Genomic DNA, 24109 nt, shown 5'->3' on the forward strand with positions numbered 1-24109 from the left:
GGAAAATTTTGAAAAATGAACCTCCTAAAATGGCATTTCGTGCGATTTTTGAGAGGATTTCCAAGAAAAAAAATCAGAGATAAATTTTATTCAATGACAAAGGGAGCAGTTTTTCTACGATTCCAGTCCATCTTTTCAAGAAAAATCTTGGACCTTTACATAAAAAGTGGACCTTTACATAAAAAGTGGACCAAAAAGTGGACCTTTACATAAAAAGTGGACCAACAAGTGGACCTTTGAGCCTTGTGGGGGGGTTCTTCCGAACCCCCCGAACCCCCCCTGGCTACGGGCATGATGTCTTTATTATTACAAAAAATTCTCTGTCTCTAATCAAGGCTCCTTAATTACCAGCTCCTTACTCTAACAGAACTCTGATATAAGGCTTGATAGAGCTACATGCCACATACATGTATTCCTGTCCTTAGTACCAGTGTTTAATTGAAGTAGAACAATTATAGGTACATCAAGGAGCAGATGTCCATCTACACTTCCAAAATAGGTCATTTGTATGTATGGTGGCAGGCACAGTCGGGCTGATTGCTCCAGCACTGAGGAAGTGTGTAGCTCTCAGTCAGACCTTTGAGGATATTGCTGGATTTGTTAGGCCTGTCTGAGCCTGTAGAGTAGTCCCTGGCTGCAAGGTGATTTGTGGAACAGCCAGTCATTAAGGCGATATGGATCGTCCATGTTTTCCATAGCAATCAAAGTCTGATTATTTGCCAGATATTTTGGTACTTTATCAGCTAGAGTGTTTCAACACTGACAAAATTGACAGGGTGGTAAGAGGAGACGTACTCAAAAGTTATATGAGAAGTAAACAAACATGTCTTTCAAAATTTACTCCTGACACTATCTTGGGACATTAATTCCCCTGCAATTAAGCAATGGAGAAAATTGTTAAGGCCTTTATCAAATTGTTCTTTATGATATGACATCTTTCTGATATGACCATGTTTCAAGCTTTTACTTTTTGTCGTATTTGTGATTTATCTTCCTGACATAGTTAATTTCATAATTATGTCAAATAATGCCATATTGTAATGCTATAACATCTTCACCAGATATGTTTGTTTAATTTTCTTTGATATTCGTGCGAAATCTAATTTCACTCAACTATATGTTTGCCTCAAATTGAGAAATACCGGGTTAAGAGGAATGCCACGGTTGTCCAATTTAGCCCACTCTAATTACATGGACTATTCCCCAGTGAACCTCAATCAATACATGGAATTTGGATCTTGTCAGGCAGCCAGACTTGTTTATATGAAGGTCTAAGATTACAGGGATGTGCTGCGTCATTAGTGGTCTGTGAGGATAATGAGGGCTGGGATAGTTGAACCTGGAGCTGGATTACTAGAATAGCAATCCTAGACTTCTGAATTTGTTTTGGATAACACATTGTTCAGCAGATACTGCCGGTTGAGTTCAGATTCACAAGCCTGACATTAATGTTTTATCAAAGCAACTCAGTTGTTATCATGGAATTTTATACATTTGCAGGTTACTAGATATAGAATTTGCAGCAAACATAATTTTCTATTTCAGTCTTTATCTTTATGCGAAACCCATCACCATGTACAATGTTATTCATTTATTTATTTGTTTTAGTTGTAATTTGCATTTGGACATGGATTTACCATATTATCATTATTCTTACCAATTTTTGGGTTAGTAAACATTCATTTAGCTCTAGACCACTCTGTCACTGTCATTTAATAACTGGCCAGAAGAGTAGCATCAACAAAAACAGGGTCTGCTGGGGCCCATCATTCATTATTTAAGGACTGGTGGATTTATTTCCTCAATAGTGCAATGATTTTAGAGTTAATATTTAATCAACCTTTTATTTGCAGGTTTAGCATATTTCTCATGAAGGGTGAAGGTATCTATCCAGTTTAGACCAGTGACTTCTGCCTGGAGAAAAAATATTTCCTCCTTTCCAACAACTCAAAAGTTGTAGTGATGCATGGGTTACACACATTGGCATTGAAAATCAGCTTGGCATGTGACCATTGTGGGCTGAATGTAATGGTCTTGAACATCCTGTATAACATTTATGGCAAAAATGCTGCTATATGTTATGCCTTTGCTGTGATGGTGAATTATTGTGAAAGTAACACTTACTTCCATCTGCCTGGATTATTTCCAGTTTTCTTGTGTACCTGTGTGGCAATGTGCTTTCTAGTGATAAGTGACCAGGTTTTAAGTTCCATCATAGTAACTGGGTTTGGCCAACAGTCTAGACGCAGAATTTCACTTGGGAGGCACCATAAAGTAAACCTTCATTTCCGGTGGTCTAGGGAGATCATGAATTTGTTAAATTTCTTCCTGCAATACCAATAGGATTTTGCATGATGGTCATGTTTTCATCAACCTATGTTTTAGTAAACATTTTGAAGATAGCTCAGAAAGTTACCCAGGGAGATGCATGATTAAGATGAGTCTGGACATAAAAAAGAAGCCCCCTCCAGCTTGCTTTTTAAACTGCAAATTACAATAATTAGTTGCAAGCAATGTAAATTTTGTGGAGGAGACTCTGGCACCCATCAGAACACAGTATCATTATCAGTCAGAAAGTAGTATTTCAATATACTAGAATAAAGCTGACCACGGAATTAGTATTCAAACTGCATGCTGTGCTCTTGCATGACATAACATTTATTATTTTATAGCTATAAATTAAGCTGTTAATTTTTGCTGAGAGTCAGGACTTCAGTTAACTTGCACTAATTGAAACAGATGTTGTTCAAATGGCGTCTTGCAAGCTTTAATGAAAATCCATGTGGTGACATTTAACAATAGGTTGTCTCTGGCAGGGAGAACATCAAACCTTTGGAGCATAACGAGAGGTCTGCTGTAAAGGGATGTTATCTTAAACCAGCCCAGACAAGTCAGTGAATCAACCCACGGCCCAATATTGTAACAGCATGTTTGCACAAAGCTGACCACATCAAATTTTCCTCTCAAATGTCAAACCGACATGTTATGTATTGGAGATCCACATTTTGAAAGGACTTAATGGCTTCTTACGTTTTCCTTTTGTTTTAAATATTGCCATGTTGTAATTTCTAAGTTTTCTAGAACACTTTATGATTTTCTTGCAGTTGTAGAATTAGTCAAATGATTTATCCTTTCTTACTAATCTAAGGTCTGACATTTGGTGATCAATTATGGTTAATTTAACCATTGTCACTCGTCATACTAGTACATTGTACATGTGTTACATGTAGTTTATAATTATTGGTTCATGTAGAAAACACATGCATGGCAGATGAATCAGAGAGTCTGCCATGAGTCTTCTGGGTATGTAAGCTGTCTTATTGTCAGGAAATGCACAACTCTTACACATTGGTAGACTAAACAGTGTTATCAGTCAGGAAGTGAAACCAGTTCGTAGTTTGTTGACATTGGACTGTTATATGATAATAGAATTAGCTGACTGTTTGATAAAAGAGGTATTCTGTCATATATGCAGGTGAGTCATTCTTACTATTCCTTAGTTATCTATCTTTACCAGACAGATAACTAAGAAGAAGAAAAAAAAGAGAATCCATTGTGACAGTCAAGCTATTATAATATTAAGGCTTTACACGCCCTTTTAAAAAAATGCGATATTGTATAAGGTTAATATGCTTGGTATATGTTTTATGTCAAACAAGAGACCGACATACACTCTGCCGTGCATTTCTTTTCTCACAAATCTATCTGTCCCCACCTGTCAGAAAAGTGGAACACTCCCAGTGCCATGTGTGGAGTGATGACAATATTCCTGATGAAAAGGGGATTCAAGCTGTTGCCTCCAATATAAAGCAAATGACAGGCTTGAAGTCTAATAGTGATATTTACAGGCAGGCAGTGGGCCCAAGCTTTATTATGTGACTCTCGTCCAAGTAAGGCTGGCATGAAATTACCACCTGTTCCTGATTTGAGCTCCATGTTCTATAGTTGGGATTTATTATGTGCGTTTTATAGCAACTATGGCAGGCTAGGTTGTTATTCTCATATTGAGCATGGACGAATGTATATAACAGCCAGCAGGATAGCCATAAACAGTCACACAGTCAGAAACACATGCAAAAATTGTGTTTTTATTCCGTACACAGATATAATGGTGAATAAAATTCTGAATGTCTTCTAGTTCTACGGATACAATTCTTTGTTCATTACTAAGTATCGTCTAAATTGCAGCTCAGGTTGCATTTTATCACAGTGTCAGGAGAAGAACAATATATCCCAAATTATATTCAAGTTTTTGTCCCATATCTTACTGGCTGGCCTAGTTCCTCCCAGGAGTCATGTTTTACAAATACTGGGTAGTGTGAACGTGACTAAGTTAAGTATGGTAGAAGTTATAGGGAAGTAGGTGTATGCATGATGCAGTTACACAGGTATCTGCAAACAGGTGGGCCCAGTCCTTTCACTTGACAAGGTACAGGACGTGCCACACCTGTTAAAGTGTTTACATATGGGTAGACTGTGCCTGGTACAGCCAGCACCGCTGCAGACAACAAGGTAAGTATTCCTACCCTAGCTATCTTTCACTGTCTTTGTCCAGAAGAAATGAAATCTTGAATGGCATGATTTGTGTATGGTTTGGAATTGTGAAGGTTATTAATATTATTTGTTTGACAATCACAATGTGTAATAAATGTATCAAACTTGCCTCCATGTATATTTGACCATATGGAATTCAATGATAAGATTTGTAGCATTTTGTTTTGAGCACACACAATAGTTCAAATAATCAAACAGATAGGAAATGTTTATATAATACTTAACTGACCTCATTATTTTATTCTTATTGCTACATTTATCTACATTTTCCTGTGCATTCTTATTTGAATTCCTTCTTATTGGTTTGTCTCACTCAGCCTATTAAAACTGAATCAAGTTGTGGTTCTTTTCTTGTAATGATTTAAGTTGAGTACCTGAAGCAAACAATTAATAGATAAAAATATGTGGGTCCAGTGTGTCCCTTAAGCTTGAATCAACTCCTCTGATATGTGTATAGCCTGACCTGGTATTCACACTAATTTAACTATAATTATCATGGTGAATTAGGTATATCTTGTAGGATCATATTCCATGTTAATGTAGAATATATGTATACTTTTGTCTTGTGCATGAAGAATTTCCAATTAAGCTTATATTATGAATATAATACAAACTCTTGTTAAGAAAATCAGTGTCCTTTATTGTGCCTAAAAGCTGATGTGGCATTCTTTATTGGAGGTCAATAGATTAACATGTTGGGAAAAGAGGCCTCAATTTGCCAGCTTGCATTATGTAAACAGGTGTATTTTACTGCATTTACAGCAAACATTCTTGTCAGATATCAAAGTCTCAAAGCAGATTCCATTATTACGATGCAGATAGCGTTTCCTTTCTAATGGAATGTTGATTACACGGGCCTGGACTCTCAAATTACAGTCATCACACATATCTGGAAATTGATTTTCTGTGTTAGGAAGTTACATGGCATCAATCTTGCATAAATTCATACTTAGGCTGCATTTATGAAGTGGCTGTGGAATTTGGTGGTGCTGCAAGTTGTCTCCAGTACCAATCTCCTCAGACCAAAACCACATCACCTCAGATGAATAGAGTGATCCAGATATAAAATTTCATATTCACCTCAGAGAATTTCATTGCCTCCAGACCATATTCCTATGTATTACACTGAAGCATTTCCTGGAAGTCTCATTACCAGTGGGAATGTGGGAGGAAAGTTGGAGATGCAGGCTGTGGAATGAGGAAGGTCATAGTCTGATAGTTTCAGCTTAGCTGTGCAGATATAACTCAATCATGCATCTACCAATGTGAAGTAACAACCTACAGTTACATAGTATTTTTACCAATGTAAAGGAACAAACTAGAGTTACCAATGTGAACGAACAATCTAGAATTGTGATATTGTGACTTTGATAGTGTTTTTATCATGGCAATAGAAGTTACAATATTTTAATGGGTAAGATTTACTTTGTTGAAATAAATTGAGACTCTTTGAAATTACTTTTTTATTAACTTTAATGAAAATGACATTTATGTTTGATCACTAATGCATATGTTACATTTTACATATTGGCAAAGAGAAAATCACATCAGGCTATAGCATTAGCTCCCAGCTGTTATAAAATTGCGGCCAAGAGGGCAACCTTTCCCAAAAAACTTCTCAAGGGATGAAGCCATAATACTAATAGCAGTAATAAAAGCTTACATCACAACATGTGTCTACGTATATGCGGTATGCCACTAAATATCTTAGGCTGCTGTTGGAGCAAGTACTAGTAAAGAGGAATAGGTAAAAGGAAGTCAGAGCTTTTAGATTCCTACATTATTCATTGTGTACAAGCCTTTAGTTCCATCTTTTGACAGCTTTGATAGGTGCAGAGCATAGATGTGCAGCTTAGATTGATGATCAAGAACTGCTGGCCAGAAAATGAGTGCTTACAGCAAGTAAGCCATTCAGGGACCCAATTTTCACCTGGGTGAGTTTCACGGCAAATGGAGTGATGAAGATGATCAGCAGTGATGGGGGTTGCCATGGTAACACCACGGAGGACCCTCCATTAGGAAGGTGTGCTGTACACTTGGGCATACTTCTCGCGGCATCTTTGCACTTCAGTGGTCCCTAAAGGTACATGTATAAAAGTTATGTCAATAGAATCTACTGTAACAGTTGTATATACAGTCAAACCATTAACAAGATTTTATCCACTGACTATGTACGCATGCATTATGTATCAAATAGCGCTCATAGCATCAAATTTACCTTTTATTAGTATGCTCTGCTGTGTTGAATAGCAACAACTATTGAAAAATGGTGTGCCATTTGTCTGCCCCAGTAGTGCATCTTACTGGCGTCCTGAAACCTGGGTTATTAGGAATGAGCTGTCAACCTGTTCCGTATGGTGAATTGTCTCCAACTAGATAATAACTATATTAATCTTCCTACATTCAGAGTCAATGTAGGAGATGTCAAAGGGAATATAGAGCAACATAATGTATGATTGTAACTTACATCTTGCTTGTCCAAGATTTTTTACCTTCATGTGGAGGTTTTGTCTGCAGTCCTTGTGTGTGTTTGCTTGTGTGTCCAAATTTGGTTAGCGAGGGTAAAGTGATGGTGAAAAGCATTAGGCAATCAGAGATGGCAGGCTTCACTCCCTCGAGCTATACTGATGCACATAGCCTACTATTACTTTTCTCCAGGTTGTGATGTTGTGTTCTTCTCATCAGGATGGAATAAACTGTGAAAGCTGTGTATCCTGCAAAATCTTTGTATACATGATGTACCAACCATGGGGCACCCCATTATTCCATCATCATGATCATAGATTGTAAGATGAAGTTTGCCATACAAACTTGATTTTATGTATGACATTGGTATCTACATATTCCTAATGGTATTGCAACTGATTTTGGTCTGTTTCCAAGAAAAGCACTGACAGCAAATTGAACTGACTGTACAACAATGCTCATACCATCAATGGTAACAAATTGCAGCTATCATAAATCAAAAACAGTCCTTTGATCTAGTTTGAAAACACAGATTCAGAAAATGTTTCCTAATTTTCAAGAAACTGAGGAAAAGTAAAACACCCCATTGCAAAACAGGTTTTGTGGTCTCTTGTCAGAAGACAGCATCCATTGAGTCAAGTTTGTGCAGCCTCAGGTAGCAATTTATCATATTGTGCCAAGCACTCTTTCCATACCTTGCTGCAAGGAAAAATGACAACATCTTCTATAAGAAGCAGTGGTGATCATTCCCTGAAGCAGGCTGAGAGATGGCATGATGAATAGCTCTAGCCGTATCCTGACTGATTTTCTGACTTTGTCGCTGTCTTGACTAAGTTCCAATAATGATAAATCACATGCTTCAGTTCTTTGATAGCTTCTTCAAAAAGGTCTTAAAAACACCAAGGATTTCAGCTGTAGGATTCAGCTTTATATCAGTATCCAGTCCATAAAAGAAGACTTAAATTTACACAGTGTGATATGATGAATTTTGATATAGAATTATGATGTACGTGTACAGGATTAGAATCAACACAGTGACAGCATGTTCTTGTTTTGGATATCTGCACAGTATAAAGATAAGGACCAGCAAAAGGATGTGATGTCGTAAAGAAGAGGATTATAGTTGCACATGTTTCCAGATTCATGTCTTACCAGGGGATTTGCAGGCTTTGTGCTTGTAGTCACGGCATAATTCATCTTTTACTGCACAGGCTTTCCTTGGGAATGGTTGACATTTTGACTGAAGGAAGCCTGATATGACATTTTGATATGTGATACATGTACAAAAATCAGGTTTACAGACACATTCTAATTCTAGCATTCGATTTTGTAACAGTGTCAGTCTTTTTAGTACATACTATTAGGTTAATACAAAAAAGCCGCAGCAGCCAGCAGGTTGTCCCAATACAGAGGTGGTCACTACTGCAGATTTGATAGTATTATTTACCCCCAGACTCAAAATGATTACAATTCATATTTATGCATTGGAGGTAAATCACATCTCCCAAAACCAGTGATTAAAACAAGCTTATCGATCAAGTGAGGCTTAAAGTGAATTACGATCCAATCCAGCAGCTTTTCTGCTACACGCAATGAACATAATTGTTTGAAAGAGGATATAAGTTGATTGAAAGCTACATAATTGGATCATTTTTCATAAGTATGTATCATTGTGATAGGGAATTATGTTAGCTCTTCTATCAAATCCATAACCTTAATATTGAATAATGCCTGAGAGTGAGGCTCTGCTTTGTCTCCAAATTTATTCAATCAAAGTATAAAAAGCTATTATTTTATGACCTCTTTAATGACATCATGGACATGGACAATAACCATCTCATCCATATGATAAATTTTCATGACAGTTTGAGTCTATGACCCACATTTCCTTATTACATTATGCTGCATAGGCAGATCAAAAGTAATGTCTAACTGCTGCATGTAGGTTTTGTATGGTAAGTTCATTCTAATTTTACAATTACAATAAAGCTGATATACATTTCATCTTTCACCAGGTGAACACCATGGCAGTGCAGGAGGTACAAGGGAACCTGTCTGCTCTGTTTGTGTATACCATAGGATGTTTTCTTCTGATTGCTGCTCCTACAACTAGTCAGATTCTTATCAACGAGGTAAATGCAAACAGTCCTGGAGACAACAATCTGGACTTTATAGAGTTGACTGATGGTGGGAGAGGGAACACATCACTTGACAACCTAGTTCTGGTTCTGTATGATGGGGCAACAGATACAGCGTATGGAGCATGGGACTTGAGCAGCTATAGGACCAACCAGCAAGGCTTGTTTGTCATCGGCTCCAGTTTGATTATCCCTACCCCAGACTTGCCTCTGGGTAGTGCTGGACATTTCCTTCATCGTGGGATAAGTGCTGCTGTGTTGTATAGAAGAGATGGAAGAAACTTTACAGAAGGGATGCCCATCCAGACTGACAATGTTGAAGATGTGTTGGTTTATGGGGAAGAGGCTGGCCATGACAGGGAACTGACCAATAGCTTAGCACCAGGACAACTAGCTGCACACGAGGACCCAGGACATTCCATAGGGGACGAGTCTCTGAGTAGATGCTGTAACTACCGAGCTGTGTCACTGTCAGCTTTCACCCTCACCACACCCACACCCGGTGCACCAAACCAGTGTGGGTTTCCCTGTGTCATCATCAATGAGATCAACGTTGACCAGCCAGGGACCAGTAGAGACACAACAGAATTTGTTGAGCTGTATGACACAGGAATGGGGAACCAGTCATTGGATGGGCTAACACTGGTGTTTTACAATGGAGGGAAGGATACAGCATACAACACAATAGACCTGGGAGGCTACCGTACCAACAGCTATGGGTACTTTGTTATAGGATCTCAAAACATTCCAAATGCAGACATTGTCTTGGGAAGAAGAAACTTGATCCAAAATGGCCCGGATGCTATAGCTCTGTACCATTCCTCTGCCTCCGGATTTCCACAAGGTTCCTACATCAGGAACAACAAGTTAGTCGATGCTGTTGTTTACGGTACAGACGACGACGTTGACACTGAGCTACTGAGGATTCTGTTGCCGGGGCAACCACAGCTGAACGAGAGCCCCGGATCTGGAGAGGTGGACCTCTCCCTGAGCCGATGCTCCTGCTGTGCTCGGAGAGATGTTTCCTCCTTCGGGCAGGCAGTTCCCAGCCCTGGTTCTCCTAACCAGAACTGCTCCTTCAGAAACGAGACGTTTGTAGACAGTACAACAGCACATCAGCAGGAGGTACGTGTCAACGAACTGAGCGCCGGACAGGTGGGGCGGGAGTGGCTGGAACTGTTTGATGGTGGTCATGGTAACCTGGCACTAGACAACATGGTGGTGGTTCTGTACAGTGGACGCAATAACAGGTCAGGCTTTAACACATTCTTTTCATATTACATGTATGTGTACATTTTCTTCACCCTTCTTTGACCAATAGAAAAGTCCCATAACCAACAGAAATTGAACGTCCAGATTGTACGTTGCTTGCCAGGATTGGCTTACAGGTTATAATCTAATTTGGATGTGCTTTAAACCTTCAATGTTTGTTGAGAGGAAGAATGTTCTGGAATTCCCTAGGAAGTTAGATTTTGTGTAAAAATTATTATTATGAGTCTAGTGCATTCATATATGGCATGTATTGCTGGTAATTGCTGGTCGTGCTTTACTCAACAGTTCTTACTACAGTATTGAGCTGACTGGCAACAGGACAGACAGGAACGGGTACCTCCTGATTGGTTCTCAAGCTGTGACTCCACCTCCCCACATAGTGATTGACAGTTCAGCTTGGTTTCTGAACAGTGCTGGTGCTGTAGCCCTTTACCATGGCAAAAGGTACAAGACCTATTATTACAGTTTTGTCCTCATGATAGCAATAACACTAAATGATTGAGTAGGAATGAACACAATTCTGATTATGTATATGAATTGCTACAAAACATGTCACACTTAATTCACCGGCTGAGGTGTAAAATTTCATTGCTATCATCCAAACTATCTGATATTGAATGTTATAAGGTCTATTAGGTATAATAGCTGATACACAACCTTCCTTGTCAATGTTTGCATGGAAAGAAGCTATTTTGTTCTTATTTGTTATTCAGACAGGGAGATTTCTATGTAGGCAGTAATGTAACTACAGAAGGGCTAGTGGATGCTGTGGTGTATGGGACTAGGGACGTGGATGGACTTCTGAACATTTTGACACCTGAGCAACCAGCTATCACAGCAGATACAGGTAAGAATCTAATACGTGGCTTGTGTATGTTTGAATTAATGGTCTGTATTTTCTGTTGACTACCGTAATCAACATCCATGTGTTGTGAGCTTTCTCCATAAATATGTCACCCTCCTATTGATATTCTAAAGCCTTCCCTTTTTAGTTTGAATCTCTTGCCAACTTAGCTTCCTGTACTCCATCTACTGTGCTTTCTGGTCTGTGCACACTATGTAGAAACTTCAATGTGTTGAGCATGATTTAGTTAACCAACCCTCGTCTATCTATGGTGTGCCATCGTATGACTTTTATCACTGTCCTTGGTGCTGAATGGCATTCATCCCAGACCACATTTTCTCCATTATACTTATCTAGCACCACGACCATGTATTGAAGAACATTTGATCCCTGGTTTTGACAGCAGTCTCCAGAGCTTCTTAACATTAGACTTCAGCACTGTAGTGCTTCCCTGTCCTTGGTGCTGAATTACATCCCTGTCCTTGGTGCTGAATTACATCTTCACTAACAACATTACTCCTGTCACACACATCTGTACACAGCTTGCTTCCCCTAGTTTGGCTCATGGCCAAACCTTATCCCTGTGGTTCCTTGTACAGTACAACAACCACTTTAAGGGGTTAAATGACTGCTAATTTTACATATGAATAGTGTTGCAACTGTAATTAGTTTCATCCATCTTACCCAGTACAAATGAGCAGTTGTACCCAAAGGAGTATGTAGGATAGATCCACAATCACAGCTGCACTGTGTAATTTATCTGCTCCTGTCCTAATTCTAGTTGACTTCAAAGGCTACTTGCATTCCCTATCTGTAGAGGGGAGTGAGGACTAGAGCAAACTGGAGTGAAAATAATGAATTCTACTAGGATAACACTGGTCCAGATCACCCTTGTTCTTCTATCTTTCTGTATATTTAGTCTTTTGAGCACTATATGCAGAAAAGCAGTGACTACAATAGCACAGAAATCCTGTGATCTCGTTTGATGATGCATCACTTTGCCCCATAGATGGTATAAAATGTTGAGCTGCGTTAACTCTGTCCCAATCAGTATGCCAACTTTTCCCGTTTCAGGAAATACTGTTGACACCATTGCCCGCTGCTTTTCCCAGCACCACTTCAGCCTGGTGTCCTTTACACCTGGTGCCATTCCCACACCTGCAGCACCAAACAGCTGCCCTTTTCCTCCTCTGGTTATCAACGAGTTAAAGCTCCTCCCTGAGAACACAGAGTACATTGAGATATCCAGCCAGGGGAGACCTTACTTCCCATTACAGAGCATAGTGGTGGTGTTTTATAGTGCTGATGGCTTGTCGTACAAGTCTATTGGAATAGATAAGGCCAGGACAGATGAGAATGGCTTCTACCTGATTGGGAGCACAGGAATGACTCCACAGCCTGACTTCACAGTGCAGCCACCTGCCTCTGGCTTCATCAAGGTAAAGAATGTGGTTTATTGTTTATTTCTACACATACACACCTTTTTACAAAGTCGTAGAAGTACAAGTTATTGTTAGTGCAGACACTAGCTAAACAGTGTAGCAAACCAATGAAGCCCAGGAACAATAACAAAGACAAGCTATACTAATTGAATTTACACATTGCTGACTCACAGCAAAATCTGTTCCTTTATTGAAGTGTGATGATTCAGGATGAATAATGACAACTCACCCTTTGCATTGTCCACAATCACATTACATCAGGAGAAACTTTAGATTTTCCATTTGATTGCTGCAGTCATTTTATTATGTAGGAAATTATGTATGTCAATGTGTTTGCATAAATCCAGTAGTGTTAGATTCTAGGGTATTGGTAACACAGATACTTCATTAATATATGAGATACCAATTAGATTTTCATCGTAGATACTTGACATGAAGATGGATATAACAGCATGCATCTTTACCAGGGATATTGTACATAAAGCACATCATAAATATTCAGTACAGTAGTCGATATTTCAGTCTTGAAAACAAGGGCAATCATGATGCAATATTCAAGTATTCAAGTGTGCCAGGGAAGTCCATTTACTCTAGTCTGCTTGTTAGGAAAATGGCTGCCTGCACAATTGGGTCAAGGACATTGAAAGCCTGTCTACACTTTAAGGTTGATGACAATATGGAAGTTTGTACAATCCTTTTATATAGGGCTTGACGTGCTTTTTTCTGCATACCTGCTATGGTGCAGGTAATGTGCAAAATTACCAACACTAGACAAACTATACCTGCACTACTCTGCTGGATGAGTAGATATAGATTAGACTGAGAACTATTAGAGAATACATTTCAATTCTTTATTTTAGCATGTCTGGGTAGTATAGTTTCATACAGCAAATATATATCCATTATCCACATATACATATTTATATCCAATAAAGAACTGGTGCACTTTATATGCAGGTAAACCGCAGAAATGCCTAATACACCTGCACTAATCTCTGTGTGCAGGTGGTATTTCAAGTCCTACATTATGTCTGCTCCTTACAGAATGGTCCAAATGCAGTAGCGCTGTATCAGGGTCGGAGGACGAGTTTCCTACGTGGTACCTTGGTGACAAATGCCAGCCTAATCGATGCTCTGGTGTACAGCTCAGATCACAACACTTCCCTTCACAACCTGACAGATGTTTTAACACCTGGGAGGAACCAAGTGGTCGTGAATCTTCCATGGCATAGGAACGGCAGGGCCATCTCAAGGTGTGGTGGAGGGAATAGGTGAGTGTTGTTCACATTACCAACATCCAGAATAAAATCAGTTGGCTCCTAAACTGCCTATTAGAAATATGTGCCTGATACAGTAGTGAGGATGGCCTGCAAATGTACATCAAAATCTGACAAATATCTTCAAACAAAGTCTTCTCAACATTTTAAGGGCTGCTAGCCTGTATTTGATACTGTCCTGTCAGTCAGTATGTACATAGATTGTATGATGTGCATAGATCATATGATGTAAAGATTGTCCCCCCCTCCCCATCACCCTTACCATGATGCTGTTGTTCCTCTCCTGAAGTGCGGTGTATGTGTCAGTCTGCTCAACTCCCATGGATGTGAACTTCTGCTCCTTTCCTGACAACTTGACCTTGATCATCAATGAAGTTAACATTGATACCAACAACAGCACAGGAAGTCAGGACTTCATAGAGTTGTGGGATGGAGGAGTAGGCAACACTCCACTAGGTAAGGTTTTATTTCATTGCATTAGCTGGTGCTGGAGAGACCCCTTTCTGCCATTGGCAATACTGCAGGGCCAGTCTGCCCATTACATTATCTCATAAAAAGCACAGCTGATTTATGATATGATATTAAGTTTCATTGCAATTTGAACTGCAGCCTGATTTGTTTAATCAGTAGATCCATTTTGTCCTGAATCCGTCGAAAAGTTTCTGTCATCAGTACCAGTATTTTTATCTAATGATCTCAAGCTGATTAATGGATACTAACAATGCCTCTATATCCCACTGTAACACTGTAACAGATGGTGTAGTAGTTTTCCTGTATGGAAGTCATGATGGGACTGTGTACAAGTCCTTCAGTCTGCTGGGTTACACTACAGACAACCTGGGATACTTTGTGATTGGGACAACAGCTCTCAGCCCAACTCCTCAGATGGTTGTGCCAGAAGGTACAGGCATTTTGGTCTTCCCAGGAGCTTGACATACAAGTAGTTAGTAATACATACAATGTCAGATACATGTTTAATTTTCAAAGAGACTTACACTTTCCTGTGATACAAGTCAAAAGAACTGTATGTATAGGAAAGTTAAAAAGTGCAAATAGCTATTCAAAAAAGAAAGGAAGGTAAAATGTGATTGACCTGGACCAGTCATTAAGCACATTGATTTTGTAACATAAAATTTGTACCGGCAAGTGTGTAAAAGGTAGACCATGAACCTTAGACAAGGCTGATGTTTAACTTAAATGTTTAAATGACCACTGTTTGACTTTTCTAGCTCCAGACCAAGAAGAAGGTCCTGCCAGTACTGCTGGTTTCATTCAGCATGGTTCTGGTGCAGTGGCCCTGCATGATCATGTGGGCACCATGCCAGTTGGTATGACAGCCACCAGCACCAGTCTGGTTGATGCTGTGGTCTATGGTACTCAGGACCAGCCTGCACAAGGGCTACTAGATGTGCTCACTCCAGGTAAAATGTTGATGCCTTTTGCTGTAACTTGCAGCCCATAACTTTTATTATGGATTTCATTACCATTATTATCAGCCTTACTCTTTCAGTACTTTGAACATGAATCTAAGGACATTAACAGTATTTTATTTACAGTATTTTTTTAATCCTCTTTTGAGCCTTGTGGTTCTTAGGGCATTAGTTCTGTTTGCACCCATTGTGGGGGCTGCATCCAGAGCATTAGGATTAGACAGTTGCAAGATACTATTCTTTCCTTCATATGTATCATAGATATAAAGAAAAGGAGACTGCTTGTATAGGAAAAGGAGATGTGCTTATACAGTAATCTTGACCCTTTCCAGGTCAACCTCAGCTGGATGTGCCAGTTTCCTCAGCAGGTGTCTTCAGTATCAGCAGGTGTGAAGGAAGCTGTTGTGTAAGGCTCAACTCGACATCCTTCAGTCTGGCCCCTCCCACTCCACACATGGCAAATAACTGTACAGCCTCACGCTCATCTCCAACTGGCTCTCCTGTAGCAACAGAACCTTGGACAAGACCATGTAAGTGTGATTCTGGTTTAGATGTAACTTGTTCACATGATGTTGTCTCCTTAAACTGCAAATAGCTGCTCAGCAGCTAGGAGGCTCTGTGCTTTAGAGCTGACCCTTTCATAACTCCAGTGGTTCATAATTAATGTGGCATGCTAAAGGTTTAGATTTTAATCATGGTGGATCCTTTGGTACATGTAGTTTTTCTTTTTATAGGGACTAAAGGCTGATAGTCCTATTGCCCTAAGGTCCATTTGATGTCTGTTCTTTCACAACAACTAAGTCAGCACCAAGGAGAAGATCAATTATCCTGTTAGAGAGATGCACGCTATTGATTTGCTGCTGTTTTTGGAGGGAAAATAAGTTGTAACTTGGCCATCTCTGTGTGATCAGAGTCTACATAGTTTGAGGAAACAAAATGTGATGAAGAATATTTCCTATTCACTTCATACATGCAGGTGTGACCAACAACTGCTCTCTCCCAACAGTAACTAATGCCACAACAGCAGTCCTGCCCTTCAGTGAAACTAGCACAGCATCACCTAGCACTACCAATGCTACCACTCTCCCAGCTACTGCAAGTACTACCAACCAAACTAGTCCAATTCCCAGTACTGCCAACAACTCAACCTCCACAAGTACCAGCAACTACCAACCTACTACAAGTACCACCATACACCCAAGTGGTACAAATGCTACTGTCCAACCAATGACTCCAACAGCCAGTACTACTGTCAACTCAACGATTACGAGCAATGCTATCCAACCTACTACAAGTACAACTACCACCATGTATCCAACCACTACAAATCTCTCAAATACCCCCTCTGCTGCACCTGCGACAACTAATGCAGGAACTGTTGCATGGCCCACACTGCCTCCGAATGCTCCCCAAATCATCATCAATGAATTGAATGCAGACTCGCCCAGAGCTGATGTCCAGGAGTTCCTGGAACTGTTTGACCTTGGAGCTGGAAGTTCCTCACTGGATGGATATTCTCTGGTGTTCTACAATGGAGAATCAGGGGTGTCGTATGAGACAGTAGACCTCACAGGACATAGGTTTGTCATCATGTTTTTCATGCATGCATGATTCATTAGATACTTTTCTCATCAGAAAAAAAAAATCTACAGTGTTACAGTATTTCTTGGTTACACATCAAGTCCACTTCTTTTCTTCAAAACAGAACAAACCAGTGGGGATATTTCACTGTTGGCAGCAGCAGAGTTTCACCGACTCCAGACATCATCATAGACTTCAACTTCATCCAGAATGGTCCAGATGCAGTTGGTCTGTACTTTGCCCCAGTCGGTAACTTTCCCACTGGCTCAGCACCTACCACACAGGGTCTGGTGGACGTGGTCGTGTATGGAAGTGGAGAGGCAGATGCCAGGTCAGGATTGTGTGTGTGACTTGTTACCTTTTAATTTTTGGGTTCAAATGCAGCATAGCCTACAGCTGAGGCTACCCAGAACGCAGAGTAGTGTTGCTGACAAACAGGAAAATATACATATGTATGTATTGAATCACCATCTATCTTCTGATGAATCTCAAGGCACAGTAACAACTTTTCTGCAGACTATGTTAGAATATATCAGTCCACAAGCCTGGAAAATACACAGATTTGGTGTCTTAAACTGGATAGTTTTGCTGTCAATGCTACAGAAAATAGAAATGTATGAAGTTGCACAAGCAGTTACCCCCATAGCTTGCAGGTTCTTAATCAGGATGGTGCATTTCGTAGGTATCTACTGGACATTCTGGCTCCTGGACAGACAAAGATCCAGGAAGACAGCAGACATTTAAACAGAGATGAGACCATCTCCAGATGTCTGTCCAACAACACAGTGGACCTGTATGCCTTTGTACTCGGCACACCTTCACCTGGTAGGTACTTGGTGTTGTGTTATCAGTCAGGTAATATTATGAACATACCTGTATGTAGATTTTGTATGGTCATCAAATTTTTCACAACTTCTTGGAACATTGCCTTTGATCTCAGTGCCTTGGTCATTCTGTCCCTGAGCAGACCAGGAATAGTTCAAATTGCTCTCGTCTCTTCACACAGGCTCAAAGAATAACTGCACACTCCCCAACATTGTAATAAATGAGATCAACGCAGACGAGCAAGGCTTGGACAGGGCAGAGTTTGTGGAGCTTTACTCACCAGGAAGATCCTACACCCCTCTGGACGGCGTTGTCCTGGTCCTGTACAACGGTGATTCTGGGGGAACGTCCTACAACACCATCGACCTGCGCAACCACAGAACCGACGAGAATGGTTACTTTGTAATTGGTGGGCCAGATGTGCCCAACAGAGACATAACTATCATCCAGCATGTGGGGTTCATACAGAATGGCCCTGATGCGATGGCTCTCTACCGAGGATACGCCTCCCACTTCCCTTACCGGACACCTGTCACAGCAGAGAACATGATTGATGCAGTCGTGTACGGTAGAACTGATGAGCCGGGGGATCACCTCCTGCAGGTTCTGTTACCAGGACAACACCTGATTCAGGAGGATCAGGAATTCCAAGACGGAGATGAGAGTATAAGTCGTTGTCGATGCTGTGCCCCACTTCATGCTGCCTCCTTCAGACTTACTATCCCCACCCCAGGGGAGCCCAATGACTGTGTGTCACCCATACCTTCAGACCTGCCCACCCTGGTCATCAATGAGATCAACGTTGATATGAAGAACAAGGATGATGCAGAATTTGTAGAACTCAGAGGAGATGCAAATGCCAATGTTAGCGGCTTGTTGTTGGTTTTCTTCAGTGGCATAGATGGCAGGTCATATCTTACACTTGAACTTCATGGAACAACAGATTCAGATGGCTACTTCCTCATTGGTCACCCCAACAGGACCCCTCCTCCTGATGTTCCATTGCCTTCCAGACAAGGAGGAGTAATAAAGGTAATGCAAAACTATTGTCAGATTTGACCAAATGACTACCTTTCTGTTTGTTTCTTTAATGCCTAAAATCCTGCAACAGTGGTCGGATTTAAAAGAGGGAACCTGTCTGCACATTGTTGAATTTTACTCATGTTCTTATATGCAATCGAATTCCCTTAAAGGAAAAGAGTGTATTGAACATTTTCCAGAAAAGCCTAAAGACAAAATGAATTTCATAGGCTGGAATATTAGATGACAACAAATGAAAATGAAAGTTGCACTCTAACTTCTTTTGGATAATTCTGACAATAGCTGATAACAAGTTATCTACATTATACATGTGTTACTACATGACATTCTATAAATGTTGTAAACAGGAGCTAGCCAATGGTATTGGTCTATACTATGGAATCAAGGCACACTTCCCAATGAGGACAAACGTGACAGATAGAAACCTCCTGGATGCAGTAGTCTACACCACCAACAGGGGAGTCACCAGCCAGAGACTTCTGGACACACTCACACCTGGGCAGGACATTCTGGTGGAGGAGTACAGGTGAGAGAATGACTGTCACTGCAGAAAAGAGCTGTTATGATGTTGGATTAGCCTTGGTATGGATTCTTTTATTGCCAATGACAGGTGTATGAGGAAAGGACAATCATAGAAACATGACCATGAGTGCGGAAAGAAAGGCACATTTTCACACATTTATTTTTTCAATGTTCTGTATTTTACAGTTGATAAATATTAAGTTACCATGTTAAGATTACAATGTGTTAACTGCACATGTAAATTCTTCTTTGTAACTTCTAACCCTTTATTTCTGAGGACTCTTGCAGGTTTTCCCAGCTATACTGTATATATGTACAGAGTTAAACAACATAGACAATTTGAATGGTCTTTTTCAGCTACTTGGACAATGATGACTCCCTGAGTCGCTGCCAGTGCTGCTCCAGCACAAGAGAAAACGGCATGTATGTTCTGTCACCATCTTCACCAGGCAAAGTTAACATCTGCCCCAGCAAGCAACACTCCACAACCATCCAGGTCAAACTGGTTAATGCCAACTGCACTGTCTTCAAGAGGAACCTCACTTTGTTTGAGGAGCTGAAGAGAGTTGTGGCCAGTGGAGTGGAGACTCGTTGTCAGTGTGGATTTACTGTGGCCTACATTGCCGGTGAGAGGAAGTTTTAGAATGTTTAAGAATTGCCTTTACAAGTGACAGATAATGGATGTGAAGAATATGTGTGCTTTGCACCCTTTTACAAAATACATTTTACTTCTTTATTTCTTCTTGTACTGTGCTGAATAGAAGCATGCATGATTACAGATTATGATAAATGAAAAAATATGACTTCAGCCTGCTATTATCATTCATGTCTTATGATAATTCAACTGTTCTTGGTTAGATGCCGAGATCATATGTGGAAGTACAATCCTGAATGCCACCCTACAAGCAGTCACTGCCGAACAGCTGGAGTCCTTCAGACTGGGTTATGAGACGTTTGTGGACAAGGCAGCCTACCTGACTGTTGGGGAACAAACATACAGTGTGGAGCCATGCACATACAACTGTCTGCCAGTAACACGAAGAAAACCTCAAGGTCAGAAACACGTCAGGCTCTGTGCTAACTTTGACGTAACTCGCAAGTGTGTAGTTTTTGTAAGTTCGTAACTTTAATTCATAACCATTGCCAGATGATATTTAATATTTTTTTTATAATTTACAGGTTTGTCTCCTGGGGTAAAGGCAGCCATTGGTATTTGTTGCAGCCTAGCAGCCATTGTTCTTCTCTTGGGTGTTGTCTATGTGTGGAATAGAAGAAGGTGAGAATGAAATCTGTACATATTTAGTATATGTAAAGGAAAACCACTTTCCATTGTGTTTGAGAAAATTAAGGACTTACCGGGGGTACTTGCTTGGGTAGAGATATTCATGCACAAATATAGTTGCACTTACCATAAAAATGTGTTTGACTTTTCTTCCATTCAGCAAAGGAAAATCCAATCCTGAGTGGAGGGAGAGCTGGTCACTCAGCAACCCTGCGGAGCTGGCTCCAGCCTACAGCATTGCTAGTTTTGACAACCCTCTGTACGATGATGAATCTTCAGTCAGAAACTCTGGCTTCCTTTGAAACTACAGAAAGCTGCATTTTTTAAGCATTATCTTTATTAGAAGTCTGCCTGTGCTTTTCTGGTGCCAAATATGTTGTCATGTGTACTTGCAATATTAGAAAACATATCAAGCTTTGTAAATATCAGAAAACATATCACTACTTAATTGCTTTTCCTAATCATACTATGCATGTGTGCTCGATCAATGAAGCAAATAAATAGACCTGGGTATGACTATTTCCTGATGCACTGCAGTGTAGGTAGTATCAAGTATCAGGCAGACTAAAGCAAAAATATTTTATGCTCAGTGTTACCTTCCCAATTAATGATACAATAAAGTGTCATTGCTATTGACTGTTTTGTAAATTCAGATTCTTTGCTTGCAATGACAGGTGGGATGGTCTTCGCAATTAAGTCATGTAAATTGATGTGAGAAAGTTTTTAAGAGTTCAAATCTTACTATTTACAGATTTCATTCTCACCTTCTTCTTACTATTTTACCACCTGCTGAACTCACTCAAATGTAAACAAGATGTGAACATATATTTTTTGTCATCAGTCATGTCAGTGGGAAATTGTCTCGCCAGGACTGAATAGTCCATAATGATATTGAAAATGTATTTGCAATCCTACAGGGCATTATATGCAGCTTACCAAGATGAATTTACAGAGTGTTCATTTTGTAAGAATGTAAGGAGCTGAATATTTATCATTAACATTTGTTTTTTTCTAGGACATGAAGTGCACTAGAAAATGAATTATTTATGCCTCACCAAAGCTAGATGTTAGCCAATGTGTTTTAAAGAGCCAGTGTCTTAGTATCATTTTAAGTTGTCCTGTAATAGGCAAATGTGGTCTTAAAAGAGATATTCTGCAAAAATGTTCTATACATAATTGTGTGGACTTTACTATATTAATCATTCCTGTTCCTATCATTGCTTCTGAAGTAAGTGTATTCAGTCACCCTTCTTTGAAATGAAGGTAAACCAAAAGTTACATATTTTTTACCTATGCAATTACTTAACTTCCATTGTTGTTTTGTATCATAGTTGTTATATCAAAATGGTTCATAAGTTACATATCAATGATTAAAAGCTGTCTGTCATATCTGTAGTATGTACATGTAGTTAGTGTTTCAGAAATGTGTATATTGTAGTTTTTTGTGATGTGGATTTCCAAAACATGTTTCACTCAATGTAAACAAAACTAGTGAAAAGTTTACATTTTACTGAAGAAGTATTTGAATTGTTGGTGTAAAAATTTGACAGTGATATTTTTGGAAATTTATACTGTAATTTGTCTATGTGCAATATGTATGATCAAATAAAGAGCTGTTTTATGATATTAAAGACTGAGGTCATTTGAAATCAACAGATTTGTGTGTTTGATTGTACATTTCCTGTTCTATGATCTTCTATCTCTGATGCGTGAAAGTTTAGGTGAGGATTAACATTAGAATATTTTGCTCTTTGAATTCCTTCCCCAAAAAGACAGAAGGGTGATCAGTCTAGAGAAAAGACAACCCTTTATGGCATAGAAGCCGTTGACGTGTGACGTTTTTGCATTACATAATGCCTCATCATGGTTTAATCTCCTCCAGAATCCTCTGGGGTCTAAATTTGCCAGAGGAGTCAGGAAGCCAAAGTACTTGCAGCTGGCCTGCTATATTCATTTTGGACCCATGTTTGATAATTGTTGTGGTCAAGTGCAGTCATTCATATCTTTTGAAATTTCATTTTTCCAATTTGGCCTATTTTCCTGAATCATGAATCCCCATGTCCGTCGTATTGTTGCCTATGTAAGAAATTTAAAGACCTTGACCACCCCTATGGAATGGTAGCGTCCGAAAGCGTCACATGCCCTTCGGAAATTCAAAATTTGCATAAAACCAGCAGCATCCGTTCGCCAGCGGCTGTGCGCTAAACTTCCATTCCAGGACTTTAAACTTCATTTCATCGGCTTTGAGAATCTCCCGTAGGTTCAGGGAAAAAGTAAGGAAGCGTTTTGTCTCATCCTGGGTTGTGTTGTGTGGTGGGATTGAGACAAAGCGGGAGATTTTATCGTGTAGTTGGATGCAGGCGCAGATCGGTGTGCGGTAGGCTGCCTGAAAGTCGATACACACGTCGGTCAGCCGGCTGTACATGAACGCTGTGGTACCGATGAATATGGGTGTCTAGTCATTGTTGTCGTTGGAGCTAATCCCTGTGTTTGATACTGAAGAAGGAAGAAGTACCTGGAAGTATACAGAGGGAGTGATTTTGTGAAAAGGTGAGTGTGAATAGATATAAATCGTGCTTTTCGCACGCGAATTTTGCGTCTGGGGCAACTCGCCGCCATGTTTCTGTCCCAAGCGGTCGATCGTTCTGGTGAATGCAGCATTTGTTTCTTTTCTGTCACACATTTTGAGACAGACGGACTTGCATTGTTGACAATATATATGGTACTAGACTAGTTGGCTGTTCGGTCGATTGAAGTCCTTGCTGTTCCTCGACTTCACCAGAGATGTTCTAAATCTAAAATCTCCTGTTGTCGAAAATGCCCCCCTCCCAACTAGGCCAGAGATGTGGGAACCCTCTAAGGCGATGTAGTTAAAAATGTCTGGGTTTGGGAGGGGTTACGAATACGAGCCGATTTACTGTACTGTACATTCAGTTATGTGTCTGAAATCTCTATCTCTACCAGCCCACGTTCATGCCGCAGGTATGAATCATTACCTGTAGATATCAGCAGATCACTGCAAATTCCTCCACTGATTACACATACACAAGTGGGCACCGCAGACACCGGGGATAACCAGGGTGTGGTTGTATGTTTGTAACCGGTTCGGTGTTTATTCTTTCGATGGACTTTGCAACTCTCTACAGAGATACCCTATCTGTTGTCTTACTTTACTATGTATACAGCCAGAGACGAATCAGACCCAATTGTGTGAGGTACCAAGGGATGACCTCACTTCCTGCAGGAGCATCTGTAAGCCCACCTGCTGAACTCACTCAAATGTAAACAAGATGTGAACATATATTTTTGTCATCAGTCATGTCAGTGGGAAATTGTCTCTCCAGGACTGAATAGTCCATAAATACTAGACTGTGGTAATTATGTATCATTAACTTAGTGAGATAATTGCTAAGCCAATTGTATGCCAACATGTTG

At 40.0% G+C, this 24109-nt stretch overlaps 1 protein-coding gene across 6 annotated transcripts in view; it reads left to right on the forward strand.

The window, feature by feature from the left end:
• Nucleotides 1-22323, forward strand: part of LOC109465758 — a 23658-nt gene extending 1335 nt beyond the window's left edge. For 3 of the 6 annotated variants that reach the window (XM_019763187.1, XM_019763189.1, XM_019763190.1), the window contains exons 2-19: nt 9036-10408; nt 10716-10874; nt 11144-11277; nt 12349-12713; nt 13761-13987; nt 14283-14449; nt 14748-14894; nt 15223-15414; nt 15756-15953; nt 16400-17003; nt 17129-17335; nt 17687-17829; nt 18011-18861; nt 19218-19396; nt 19750-20018; nt 20251-20445; nt 20572-20668; nt 20835-22323. In XM_019763187.1, the coding sequence (XP_019618746.1) occupies nt 9045-10408; nt 10716-10874; nt 11144-11277; nt 12349-12713; nt 13761-13987; nt 14283-14449; nt 14748-14894; nt 15223-15414; nt 15756-15953; nt 16400-17003; nt 17129-17335; nt 17687-17829; nt 18011-18861; nt 19218-19396; nt 19750-20018; nt 20251-20445; nt 20572-20668; nt 20835-20976 (5640 nt within the window). In that variant the 5' untranslated portion in view covers nt 9036-9044 and the 3' untranslated portion in view covers nt 20977-22323. Of the gene's footprint in view, nt 1-4411; nt 4513-6528; nt 6638-9035; nt 10409-10715; nt 10875-11143; nt 11278-12348; nt 12714-13760; nt 13988-14282; nt 14450-14747; nt 14895-15222; nt 15415-15755; nt 15954-16399; nt 17004-17128; nt 17336-17686; nt 17830-18010; nt 18862-19217; nt 19397-19749; nt 20019-20250; nt 20446-20571; nt 20669-20834 lie in introns of those variants that run through there. The other 3 variants (XM_019763188.1, XM_019763191.1, XM_019763192.1) reach the window with 3 other exon arrangements.
• The last annotated feature ends 1786 nt before the right edge of the window (nt 22324-24109 follow it).

Source organism: Branchiostoma belcheri, unplaced genomic scaffold (assembly GCF_001625305.1).
Source record: "Branchiostoma belcheri isolate BF01 breed outbred unplaced genomic scaffold, Haploidv18h27 scaffold157, whole genome shotgun sequence".
NCBI lineage: Eukaryota > Metazoa > Chordata > Leptocardii > Amphioxiformes > Branchiostomatidae > Branchiostoma > Branchiostoma belcheri.